Source organism: Nylanderia fulva, unplaced genomic scaffold, assembly GCF_048542155.1.
Source record: "Nylanderia fulva isolate GAGA-0341 unplaced genomic scaffold, ASM4854215v1 Scaffold5, whole genome shotgun sequence".
In the NCBI taxonomy this organism is placed as follows: domain Eukaryota; kingdom Metazoa; phylum Arthropoda; class Insecta; order Hymenoptera; family Formicidae; genus Nylanderia; species Nylanderia fulva.
Genome location: NW_028190587.1, coordinates 345,847 through 359,776, shown reverse-complemented (window position 1 = coordinate 359,776; position 13,930 = coordinate 345,847). Strand labels below are relative to the sequence as shown.

Sequence of the window (13,930 nt, the reverse complement as noted above, 5' to 3'; positions counted from 1 at the left end):
TTTCACTTTCTTTTAATCGCTCAAATTTGAGATCAAATTTTAGAAATGAGCGCGGGCAAAGTATTAACATTGTATGCTAAAACCAAGTTCGGAGTCGAATACGATTCGCGACATGCATTAAACATCTACCATATAGTCGCGCAATTCTGAATTATACATTCGTGGCGAGATAACCGGCTGAGTGTCTACGGGATCGTTCTACTATTTCTTTGGCGGCGCAATCGAAGCCCGATAACACTATTCGCGTGGGATTTCTTATCCTACGTGAAAGAGAGAAATTAGATCGCGGATTATATATGTAATTCGTAAAATATTTCAATGTAGAAGTGTGTCACAAAGCAAGTTTGTCAATGTTTTAATTTTTTAAAAATCGCGACCATTCTTTAATTTTGTAAAATAATTTTACTCCTTGAACGGAAAGATGATTACATATTTTTAGATATTTTAAAATGTTAAACACATAAAATTTAAACTCACGTAACTTTCTAATCCTTTTATTTAAATTTCTTTATCAAATGTGGAAAATTTATACAAAAATATTGCCGAAAAGAATAGTATATTAAATTATAAAACTGTTTACATTGTGACAACAAGTTAATTTAAAAAAATCTATCATTGATAGAAAATATGTTATATACTCTTTCAGTATGAACTCTATTAAAGTATCGAACTAAATGTCACTTTTAATAAATTATATTTAAATATTTTTTGTAAAAAAAAAAAAAAATTCTAACCGCGCAATCGTGAAATTTTACACCAAAATTTTCAAATGACATAAGAACGATCATCGCATTCGATAGATGAAAGCAATAGCTACCGATTTGTCGGCGGCTGCTGCCGATATTTATTGCAACATCGGCCGCGAGATGAAGTGAGTATATCAGCGCGTGGAGATTATACAGGTGCAACAAGCATCCCACGTCGTCGTAGCCGAAGATCGAATCTTGGATGAAAAGCGAGCAAAAGGCGCGCGAAGACGCCTACGGTTCTGGCCCATTCGGGCCCCGCGATCTCTGTCGGAGAATCGGAGCTTCGGACAAGACAATCGTATACGAGAGAGAAAGCCGCGACGATTGGCTCCGCTGCATTGTACGCGGATGCGCCATGGCACGAATACGAATGTCCGGAGGTGCGTGAGGTAGAAATTCGCATTCCTGGCCATATTCGGCCCTCGCCAGCATCCCCTCGTTCCTATAACGCTTTGAAGACGTCGCAACCACCGAGACACGCTACGGTGTTACCGTATTTACATTCGCGCGATGCGCTTCCGATTGTCACTTAAATCGCTAAGCTGTATGCAGATCTTTGTATCATCGGGACCGTTGAATATATATAGGTTTTAGAATAATATTATTCCTAATATGTCAGATTGTGTGCTTAAAATAAGACGCTAGGTATATCTGAGAACCGAATATAAAAAGCACCTAATTTTAAATTCGTTTTTTTAATTAATATTTTTCGTAATATTAAGTAAAAAATTAAAGGAATAATATTATCCTTTGTGCATCCTAGCAAAAAAGTTAACGATATATTGTTTGACTTACCTTAGATATTGCGGCTCCGAAACCAGCTTGACAAGAACCCTGCCTGTGATAGCCCCAGAATCCTAAAACGGAAACAAACAATTATATTATATCGTTCTTGATTCTTTCGTACATAGGCATTTTATAGCTTACAACTAGTAGTACGCAGTTTAAATAAAGCTTTCTTTTTGAACCATTTGCAGTGTGTATGAGGTCAGCGTATCATTTTGTGGAAACTCATAAATAATTAAAAGTTGCAGAACTAGAGGAATTTTAGAACTATTGTAAATAAGTCAGACCTCTTAATTATTTATAAGTTTCTGCAAAATGAGACGACAACTTCACATACATACATCAATTTGCGTATGATAATTCATAACACTTTCTAATCATTGATTAAAAATCAGAAATTGAAAACGCATAATAAGACGTACAAAGAATATATTTTTACTTTTAAAAATACAAATATTTATTTCAAAATAACACAATAAAAATTAAACAAAATTATCAAAATGTTAATACACTTCTGATTTTTTTTTCGATAAATTTTTTTAAAAACAAAATTGCCTCAAAATTGTTTTTAAAAAGAGCATAATAATTCCATATTATAATAATTTCCTTATTATTACTTTTAAATTCAGAATACTTTGTAACACTGTATTACGTGAGAAAGTTTCACATATTCGTCTTCGTCGCGTGTATAAATGCATATGTTCTTGGAGTTTCATGTGTTATCGACTAGGAAGTAGAGTGGCATCGCCTTAAAGACTCAGTTGCACGAGCAAAAGTAGTGCGTATGTATACGGGTCATTAAATCCAGATTGATCTTTCGCCGTGACGCCTTCGCGATTCGTTTTTTCTGTCCGAATCGTCGTGACGCGACGAGGCGAAAGTGCAAGCTGCATGTTTTACATATCACGGATCGTAAACAGAGCCATCCGGGAAATGGTCATCGGGTATCTATGCTCGTTAACTAGATAACGCGACAGCACTTGTAGATACGAATAGTAATAAAAGTGGGGAGGTCCGTGACACGGACGGTAATTTTACCGAAATTTTTTCGATTCCAATGTGAAACTATGCATCTTACTTTAGCATTTATCTATATACATATATACGTTAAAATGCGAATTGATTATTATCGCGATAACACAACAAACTTTGCTAAAAGGAATTCCGTGCTAAGCAAGATTTAATATAGTAACAATAAAATAGAGTTGTATGTGTGGAATGCAAACTTATAAAATTAAATGGAGAATTATGTTTTATCTCGATTAATGAAACACTTTAAGAAGATATATTAGGTTATTGTTCAGAGCAATTGTACTGACAATAGTATAAATGAGAGAAGATTATATTTGACAATGTACAATAATTGAGTCATCGTGGAAATGCGATTATCTTCGCGCATATTGATTATATTCAATCCTTTTCGATTCTTTTCAAAAGATAAAATCTCTTTTCCTTTCTAGTATATTCATATGTATTCGTAACTTATCGCTATTAGTAATTATTATCAGTATTATCAGTATACAACAAATGACAAGAATCTAACACACACGAAAAATAATATAGCAATTTTATTCACTTATTGTAAGTTGCTTTTCAGAAGAACTTTCCGAACGATCGCAAATGGAAACACTGGTTCAAAGTCATGCGCTGACTCCAAGAAATATATTTCGCGTACCCGATGTTTGTTTTCATACAGTGATATCTACTAAGACATTATTGTCTATTATTTACAATGACATGATAAATAAAATGACAAATAAAGTTATCGAGCCACACACGCACACACACACAAGCTAAATAAATTTTTATAAACATAAAAATTAGTGTTAATTTAGTGAAATAATATTTTTAATAGGAAAAAATAACAATTTGTTGATTACTACAAGATAAATTTAATTCCGAATGATCTTTTTTGTTATTTATACATAAATCTACTGGTTTTATTCATTATATAATATAAATTATAATATAAATTAATTTTATAATATAAATTATAATTTATATTACTTGTATCTCCAAATTAGTTCAAAATGTACGTACACAGATATACATAATGATGACAGAAAAATTCCAATAACAAACATACCCATTTAAAATATAAATAATGATACAACAAAAAATAGATTAATACATAATAAAAAAATAAACACCTTGAATTTCCGTGATTTTGTGTTATCCCTTGAATCTTGGTTTTATTAGTTGCACTTCTCGGTAAATATATTTCAGGAAACTGTAAAACTCTCAGGCACATCGCGTTCCTCCTAACGCGCATAACTATGACGAAAAACATCACCGAGTAAATACAGTTCATTGTCAGTCGCGATTATGACTTAAATGTTTTGAGAAACCATAGTCATTTTTTAACACTATCTAAGTTTATCAACGAATATATAAATTATGAGAAATGTAACTTATTTTCTTGACTACATAAAAATGTATGCACGACTTGTATAAGTGAACATAATAATAATAATAATGCAAACTTTATATACAAAAGTACGAATGTTTCTGCAATACTTAAAGTTCCTCTTCTTCGAATTCTTCCACCAGAACTAAGTATTTTGTTTAATATTTCATTTGAAATCTTTTATATAAAATCTTTTTCAGCTATTTTGAACTATCTATTCTAAATTGCCAAGAGATATTTCTGAGTGTCTTCCCTTTCCGTTTTTATTTGTGTTTTTAGTGTCTTCAATAGTTTCTTCTTGTTGGTGATGATTTTCTCTATCGTCTTCTGCGCAAGAAATAAGTAAGCGATTTTTCGTCAGAAACGATGACTTTTCCTGTAGACTTAATTAACTTTTGTGAAGTCATGAAGCTAATGTGAGTGTTGAAATATCTTCCCGATCTTGTCTTAAAAATCTCCATAATTTTTTCATTTCTTCCGGCGCGATGTCTGCCCATGCTTTACAAAGTATGTAATTACACAAACGCGTATTATAATACTTGTCGATACCTTCAGATCCAGAAATATTTTGTACATGTTCTATCAAGTAATTACAACAATTTTGGTTCATCTTCTCAATAATTTCTGAACACAATTGTAATAAGTTTATCGGAAAGAACACTATTTCAAAATCGTCATTTTGAGTAATCTTATCCGAGATGTATTGTTTGCAATCATCTACAAGTAAAAATACTTTGCCAACTATATTATTTTTTTTCTGATATTCTTTCACATCAATCTTAAATATACTATTATACCAAAGTGCAAAATCTTCCGATATTTCATCGAGATTTTCTGCATTTTCTTGTAGTTCATGAGCGACCAGCAATCTGCTCTTGCAATATTCTAATACACTTTGCTTTTCATGCTCATTAATTACAGTCGGAAAAGGAAATAATTGGAAACAGTTACTATCAGTAACATTTGCACACAATATAACAGTTAAAATTACGTTCTTCAAATCTTTAACGTTACTTTGTATTGCGATTTTTTTCTTGTCTGTATATGCTAGCAAGGTTTGAAGAAGAGTATGAAATATAACGTCTGCTTGGACCATAACATAAATGTTATCTTTACTAATATTTTCCTGCTCTAATCGCTGTCTGAATTTTTCAACAAATTGTTCAGCATTAGACTGATCGGCCTCATCATCTCTTTGAAAAGAATTTTGCGAAATCTTCTTACTTTTGTAGCTAGGTAGTTCAATTCCGTGACGTTTTTTAAATCTATACAAAAAGTCCTTCATATTTGACGGTTCACCAACATCTTTTGCGAAGTCACATGCTGCCTTACGAAGTTGCTTCGAGTCAGTTGTGTTTCCTGATGCTTTCCGCTCTTCATACCATTCATACAATTTTTCGTCCAAGATTGGAACAGAATTTTGATACTTTACTTTAATATCGTAACGTTTTTTAAAATTTCGAATGAAATTTGCCATATTGCTTGGTAATTCCCCAACCCTTCTTGCGATTTTATGTGCTTTCTGAAAAAGCTTTTTGCATTGCTCCTTGTCAATTACGTTTCCCGGTACATTCTCTTTACACCATTCATGTAATTGTTTGTCCAATTCATAATATTTAAAATTTGCTTGAGATATTACGTGGTTTCTTTTCATGCTCATTCCTTTATTCGCTGATTCGCGTATTTTATCACTTTGGTTCACTATTCTACATACAGTTCTGTAAGGAATATTATGACGAGTGGCAATGTTTTTCCTTAAAATGCCACGATCAAATTTCTCCAAAATTTGAAGTTTCTCTTCAATTGTGAGAAGTTTCCCAGAAGCCTTATTGTTAATTACGCGCTTAGTTGACATGATGAGTTTATATATAAAATTACTTTTACACAAAACTGTTTTACTGTTTACTGACTTTAGAGAAATCCCGTGAAACTTCTTTTACTATACGATATGCGATTTTGAAACACTGAAATTATATTCGCAAAAATTACGACTAAGTTGCTTTTCAGAAGAACGTTCCGAACGAACGGAAATGGAAACACTGGTTCAAAGTCATACGTCGACTTACAGAAATATATTTCGCTTCTCCGATGTTTGTTTTCATACAGTGACATTTATTAAGACATTATTGTCCATTATTTACAAAAACATGATATATTAAATGACAAATAAAGTTATCGAACCTCACACATACACGAGCTAAATGAATTTTTATTAACATATAAATTGAAATTAATTTAATAAAATAATTTTTATTATGCAAAAAAATAAAACTTTATTGATTGCTAGAAAATATAACTTTGATTCCAAATAAAATTTTTAAATGTTTAGATCTAATTCTATTTCTTTTGTTATAGTTACATTATAATTAATCCAACTTTGTTTTCAAAAGGGCACAGAAACAAACGTGGAAATATAGCGTATTTCACGTCAATAAAAATTGCACCAATCATTAATATTACAGTAAAAAGAAAAATTCTTCACTATAGTTAGTCGTACACATATAAATACTTAAATGTACCTAAATAAGTATTATTATGATACAAACAGAAAGTTTGCAAATTAATGCAGGCTCTGATCACAAATTAATATCGTAGTCTGATTAAATGATTTATCCAAGACGCAGAATAAATATACTAATATGTAAAATTTTTAAGCGGTATAGTACGAAAAACATTCATGATAACAACAAAATAATCGCTCTTCTATTATTTTAACGCCTTTTAGTAGCATCCATTTACAATGTTAATTTTTTAATTTGATTAGAAAAGAATAAAAAATATAAGTAAACCTAATCGATGTTGACAAAGCGGCTTAAAAAATTAATGATTTATCTAACATATGTATACGTCTGCAGATTTATGTACCTAACACCTATCGCCAAAAGCTGAGAATCGCTGACTCGCGTAGAAAGATCGCGAGATCTTTCGGTTTATGAACGAAACATCTCATTCTAAAATCATATCTTTTACGAGCGGATAAATGAACATAAACTTCTCTCTTCGATTAGCTAGCTCTTTAAGAAAATTTGAGAAAATATTTTCTTCAGGAGAATAACAAACAAAACAACCGCAGAAACGAGTGAAAAAGTGGAGTAACGAGACAAGTTAAAAGAGAAGATATACATAGCGAGATAATGTCGATCGATATTGCCTTAGATGTCAAGCCGCAAAATCTAGATAAGAAAACTGATAGATGCCGCATTGTCAATACTTCACGGGCACATAGACGGCCTTGTAAAATGTATTAATGTATCATATTTATTTGGGAAACCTTTAATCGGTTGGTAATATATTTCATCAATAAAAATGATTAGAAAGAGGATGAAGAAACAGATACAGATACTAATAAAGAAATCTAAAGTTCCAATTTTTAACTTTGCTGTTTCGTGATATCAATATTATGAAAACTAATAGAATATAATTATATAATAAATGCATTTACTTATTATTATACTTTTCTACGAAAATCAGCTAAAATTTTTATAGCTTGCTCGAATATATTTTAATAACAATAAATACATTACTCGTTATATATTTTAATTTTAAATCAAAGGTTATGTATTATTTATAAAGTAATTATATACATTATTTTTGCTTCAACATTTAAAAAAAACTCGAATTCAATGATAGAATAAAAAAGTAAAATAACGTCAAATGAAATTAGTATACTTAAATTAATCAGCAACTATTTAGATCTACTGACAATTAAAAAACGAGTATCACTGAACTGATCTATTTATATGCATAAATATATACATGTACACATACAGATACACATAATAAAAGAAAATATAGTACAAATATTCACTTTAAATATATACACACAATGATATCCTACAAAAAACACATATCTAATATAGAATAAAAAAAGAAGTAAGCACCTCGAATTTTTTTGCATGCCATCCTCTGAAGTTTGATTTCATCAAACTTGGCCGTGTCCAAGTAAAATTTAGTGCCTTGTGCACAGGTTTTAATCCTAACGAAAAAATTTAGTTTTGTTGGGATAACGCACTGTCATCCGCGATTTGGCTCTTATTGCCTGTTTGACACTCTCAATTTATATTTATATTTGATTTCATCAGTTGTACCTCCGAGCAGAGAATTTAAATTTCTTCAAATATAATTTTTAAGCATTCCAGAAATTTTGAAACTCTTAGGTACTGCATTCCTCATTACGTATAATTATAATAAAAAACATAATTCTCAATTCACACAATCACTGTTCTGTGTAAATACCGATTCGATAAAATGATTTAAAAGTTTTGAGAATTTTTTTTTGTTTTAAACATTCCATACCAAAAAGTTTACTAGCGAATATATAAATTACGGGTAATATAACAATTTCTTCTAGCTACATAAAATTGTATGCACGTCTTGCATAAGTAAACATCGTAACAATAATAATAATAATATTAATAATGCGAACTTTATATACAAAAGTACGAATGTTTTTGCAATACTTGAAGTTCCTCTTTTTTATTTTTTCCATTAGAACTAAGTATTTTGTTTAATATTTCATTTAAAGTCTTTTATATAAAATCTTTTTCAACTATTATAAACTATCTATTCTAAATTGTCAAGAGATATTTCTGAGTGTCTTCCCTTTCTGTTTTTATTATTGTTTTAAGTCTCTTTAATAGTTTCTCTTTGTTGGTGATGTTCTTTTCTGTCGCCGTCTGTGCAAAGAATAAGTAATGGTTTTTTGTCAGGAACGATGACTTTTCCTGTAGACTTAATTAACTGGTGAAGTAACAGAAGCTAATGTGAGTGTTGAAATATCTTCTCGTGATTGCCGATATTGTCTAAAAATCTCCATAATTTTTCCATTTCTTTCGAAGCGACTGCCCATGATTTACGAACTATCTTATTACACAACTTTATATTATAAAACTGGTCGATACCTTCAGATCCAGAAGAATCATTCTGTATATGTTCTATCAAGTAATTACAACAATTTTGGTTCATCTTCTCAATAATTTCTGAACACAATTGTAATAAGTTTATCGGAAAGAACACTATTTCAAAATCGTCATTTTGAGTAATCTTATCCGAGATGTATTGTTTGCAATTATCTACAAGTAAAAATTATTTGCCAGCTATATTATTTTTTTTCTGATATTCTTTCACATCAATCTTAAATATACTATTATACCAAAGTGCAAAATCTTCCGATATTTCATCGAGATTTTCTGCATTTTCTTGTAGTTCATGAGCGACGAGCAATCTACTCTTGCAATATTCTAATACACTTTGCTTTTCATACTCATTAATTACAGTCGGAAAAGGAAATAATTGGAAACAGTTACTATCAGTAACATTTGCACACAATATAACAGTTAAAATTACCTTCTTCAAATCTTTAACGTTACTTTGTATTGCAATTTTTTTCTTGTCTGTATATGCTAGCAAGGTTTGAAGAAGAGTATGAAATATAACGTCTGCTTGGACCATAACATAAATGTTATCTTTACTAATATTTTCCTGCTCTAATCGCTGTCTGAATTTTTGAACAAATTGTTCAGCATTATAGACTGATCGGCCTCATCATCTCTTTGAAAAGAATTTTGCAAAATCTTCTTACTTTTGTAGCTACATAGTTCAAATCCGTGACGTTTTTTAAATCTATACAAAAAGTCCTTCATATTTGACGGTTCACCAACATCTTTTGCGAAGTCACATGCTGCCTTACGAAGTTGCTTCGAGTCAATTGTGTTTCCTGATGCTTTCCGCTCTTCATACCATTTATGCAATTTTTCATTCAAAATTGAAAGAGAACTTTTAGACTTTACTTTAATGTCGTAACGTTTTCTAAAATCTCGAATAAAACTATGCATATCGTTTGGTGATTTCTCAACTCCTTTTGCGATTTTATATGCTTCCTTAGTAAGCTTTTTATATTGCTGGTAGTCAATTACATTTCCCGGTACATTCTCTTTACACCATTCATGTAATTGTTTGTCCAATTCTTTAAATTTTGATTTAGATATTATAAACTTGCTTTTCATGCTCATTCCTTTATTCATTGATTCGCGTATTTTATCACTTTTCTTCACTATCTGATATACAGTAATATAAGGTAGATTAAAACAAGTGGCAATGTTTTTCACTGAAATGCCACCATCAAATTTCTCCAAAATTTGAAGTTTCTCTTCCATTGTGAGAAGTTTCTTAGAAGCTTTATTGTTAGTTACGCGCTTGGTTGACATAATGAGTTTATATATAAAATTATTTTTACACAAAACTGTTTTACTGTTTACTGACTTTAGAGAAATCCCGTGAAACTTCTCTTACTATACAATATGCGATTTTGAAACACTAAAATTATATTCGCAAAAATTACGACTAAGTTGCTTTTCAGAAGAACCTTCCGAACGAACGCAAATGGTAACACTGGTTCAAAGTCATGCGCTGACTCGAAGAAATATATTTCGCATCCCCGACGTTTGTTTTCATACAGTGACATCTACTAAGACATTATTGTCCATTATTTACAATAACATGATATATAAAATGACAAATAAAGTTATCGAACTCCACACACACACGAGCTAAATAAATTTTTATGAACATAAAAATTAGTGTTAATTTAGTGAAATAATACTTTTAATAGAAAAAAATAAAAATTTGTTGATTACTACGAGATAAATTTAATTCCGAATGATCTTTTTTGTTATTTATATATAAATCTACTGGTTTTATTCATTATATAATATAAATTATAATATAAATTAATTTTATAATATAAATTATAATTTATATTACTTGTATCCAAATTAGTTCAAAATGTACGTACACAGATATACATAATGATGACAGAAAAATTCCAGTAACAAACATACCCATTTAAAATATAAATAATTCAACGAAAAAAAGATTAATACATAATAAAAAAAATAAGCACCTTGAATTTCCGTGATTTTGTGTTATCCCTTGAATCTTGGTTTTATTAGTTGCTCTTCTCGTGTAAATATATTTTAGGAAACTGTAAAACTCTCAGGCACATCGCGTTCCTCCTAACGTGCAAAACTATGACGAAAAACATCACCGAGTAAATACAGTTCATTGTCAGTCGCGATTATGATTTAAATGTTTTGAAAAACCATAGTCTTTTTTGAACACTATCTAAGTTTATCAACGAATATATAAATTATGAGAAATGTAACTTATTTTCTTAAAGCCACAATCTCCACTTGATTCCTCTCGACCAATAGAGCCAAACGCGATGTTATTGCGACAATTATGAAGGAAAGAACATTTGAAAAGGAATTTGAATCCTATGGTTGGGATCTCAAAAATTTACAGGGGATGTTAAGAGAAGGAACAGGGGGAATTTTTGAGATCCCAACCATAGGATTCAAATTCCTTTTCAAATGTTCTTTTCTTCATAATTGTCGCAATAACATCGCGTTTGGCTCTATTGGTCGAGAGGAATCAAGTGGAGATTGTGGCTTTAAAAATTAAAAGAGCTGACTAAATAAGTATTCGCATTATTATTTTCTTAACTACATAAAAATGTATGCACGACTTGTATAAGTGGACATAATAATAATAATAATGCAAACTTTATATACAAAAGTACGAATGTTTCTGCAATACTTAAAGTTCCTCTTCTTCGAATTCTTCAGATTATTACATAATTTCTTTTCACGCTCATTCCTTTATTCACTAATTCACGTATTTTAAATTTCTCCAAAATTTGAAGTTTCTCTTCCATTGTGAGATGTTTCCTAGAAGCCTTATTGTTAGTTACGCGCTCGGTTGACATAATAAGTTTATATATAAAATTAGTGTTACATAAAACTGTTTTACTGTTTACTGACTTTAGGGAAATCCCGTGAAACTTCTTCTACTATACGATATTTTATGTTGAAGTAATGAAATTATATTCGCAGAAATTGCGGCTAATTGTTAGATGCAGTCATAACGATATAATCGATGCCATTAATCTCGCATAACTGTGCATAATGCATATAAATTAATGCTAGTTTCAAAAACTTTCGATCTAATAAAAAATATCATTACAGAGATAACGAATAATTAAGTACAAGAGAGAATTACTTAAAGCCCCAAAAAACCACAAATTACGCTTATATTTTCTAATTAATTTTTTTACAAGTTTTATAATTAAATCAACTTTATGATAAAAAAAATTGCAAAACGAAGAAACGCATAAGATATTACGGAAGGCAGCCGTTGACACGTCAATCCTGTAATTAGCCGTCAATGTTATCTGCAAGTAGCAAATTATCGGGCCACAGCCGACAGAAGTCGACCGACAGGGTCAGTGCCATTCCGACGCGGCTGCTGCAACGAACTGCAGCACTGCGCTCGCAAGAAAATGCGCGCGAGTATGTGAGAATATCCGGTGGCTCGTCGTAGGACCCGGCCTTCTTCTATATACGAGCACGTACATACATACATATGTACGTTATGAGCGCGACAGCAACGGGGCCCAGGGGCCCCTTGACAGCCGATCGTTCACTTTAGACGAGCTGTCAGTCACGCAATTACATCAATCCGGTCGTCTTCGTTGATCCGGTTGCTTCGCGCAACGAAAAACCAGATATAAGACGAAAGATAATTCGGCAAATTTTTTATTTAATCCCTATTTTTTTCTAAGATTTAGAAACTGCCTTTAAATACCAGTAAAATAAATTCTATTAAAAATCAATAAGAGAGAATACCACAAATAATTGGCTAATTTTTATAAGTATGATGATGGATGTTTAGCGCGAAAAATTATTTAGCGACGAATAAATATAATTATTATAATTAATAATGGTATCAGATATAAGACGAGATATAATTCGGCAAATTTTTTATTTAATCCCTATTTTTTCTAAAATTTAGAAATTGCCTTTAAATATCGGTAAAATAAATCTTATTAAAAATCAATAAGAGAGAATACTACAAATAATTGGCTAATTTTTAAATATGACGATAGATGTTAAGCGTGAAGAATAATTATTTATCAACGAATAAATATAGTTGATATATAATAATGGTATCATCCGTGGAGTAACAACGAATGAGTTCGGCCACGATATCGTCGATGGTCGATCTATTTATAATCCGTCTCCTCTTCGCGCTTTGCAAGGATGCTATTCTCGTCGGTAAGAGACCATTCTGCGCTCTTAAACTCGAGTCGACACCAACGATAAGTGGAAGAGAAAAACTTTTTCTATTATCTAACAAGGAAAATCGCTCTCGCACGCGATTGTCCCTTTCTAATTTTGATGAGCTTCGGATATATATTTATCATGAAGAAATTTAAAATAAAAACTTATACTCTTTTGCCCTTTTTTACTTAAACGATGATTTGAAGCTGATTTGTCGTATCTGGCAGCGTAAATGAAGAAAACACTAAAAGATTTTTTTAATTGGGAATGTGATCTCGGTCACGAATGATTTTGAAGAGTCTAATAAAGAAATCAGAACATTGCAGGAGACGAGCCCGAGTTGTATGACCGACCCTTAATCGAGTTACGGGGAATGAATGGAACTACTGTAATTCTTATTCCACGTGCGTGTATGCGTGCGTCGGTGGCCGATTACGTATCCTCAATATGCATTATCGGGTCACTTGTTTTATTTCGAAATAAAGTGGCCGCATTTACAGTAAAAATATATCCTCTCATATTCATTCCTACATCAATTAGATCGTTCAATCTCACATTGTATATAATTATAATTCTTTATATTTTGCAATATAATCAATAGCCATAAGATTAATCATTGCTGCATGACATTAAAGATTTATTCTTATTCCTGTAAATTTTCAAGCGAAAAATCTTTTCAAACACTTGATTGACACGGTTTTGTACAAAATAAAATATGCACGATACACAATTACGTGTCTGAAAAACTATTCTAATAAAACAATAATGAAAAAAGGAGAATGTTGCTTCTGGAGATCGGTAGCTCGATCGTAATTCAAGGAGGATCAAGTACTAATTGGCCTTGTTACAACGATGCCAAGTTAGTCCGA

The 13,930-nt window shown here is 31.1% G+C and overlaps 1 protein-coding gene across 3 annotated transcripts in view; it reads right to left on the bottom strand.

Moving 5' to 3' along the window:
* if (integrin subunit alpha inflated) overlaps nt 1-13,930 on the bottom strand; it is an 86,439-nt gene that overhangs the window by 25,945 nt on the left and 46,564 nt on the right. For 2 of the 3 annotated variants that reach the window (XM_029317315.2, XM_029317316.2), the window contains exon 6: nt 1,545-1,606. In XM_029317315.2, coding sequence (XP_029173148.2) covers nt 1,545-1,606 — 62 coding nt within the window. Of the gene's footprint in view, nt 1-1,544; nt 1,607-7,823; nt 9,014-13,930 lie in introns of those variants that run through there. The other variant, XM_085487023.1, reaches the window with a different exon arrangement.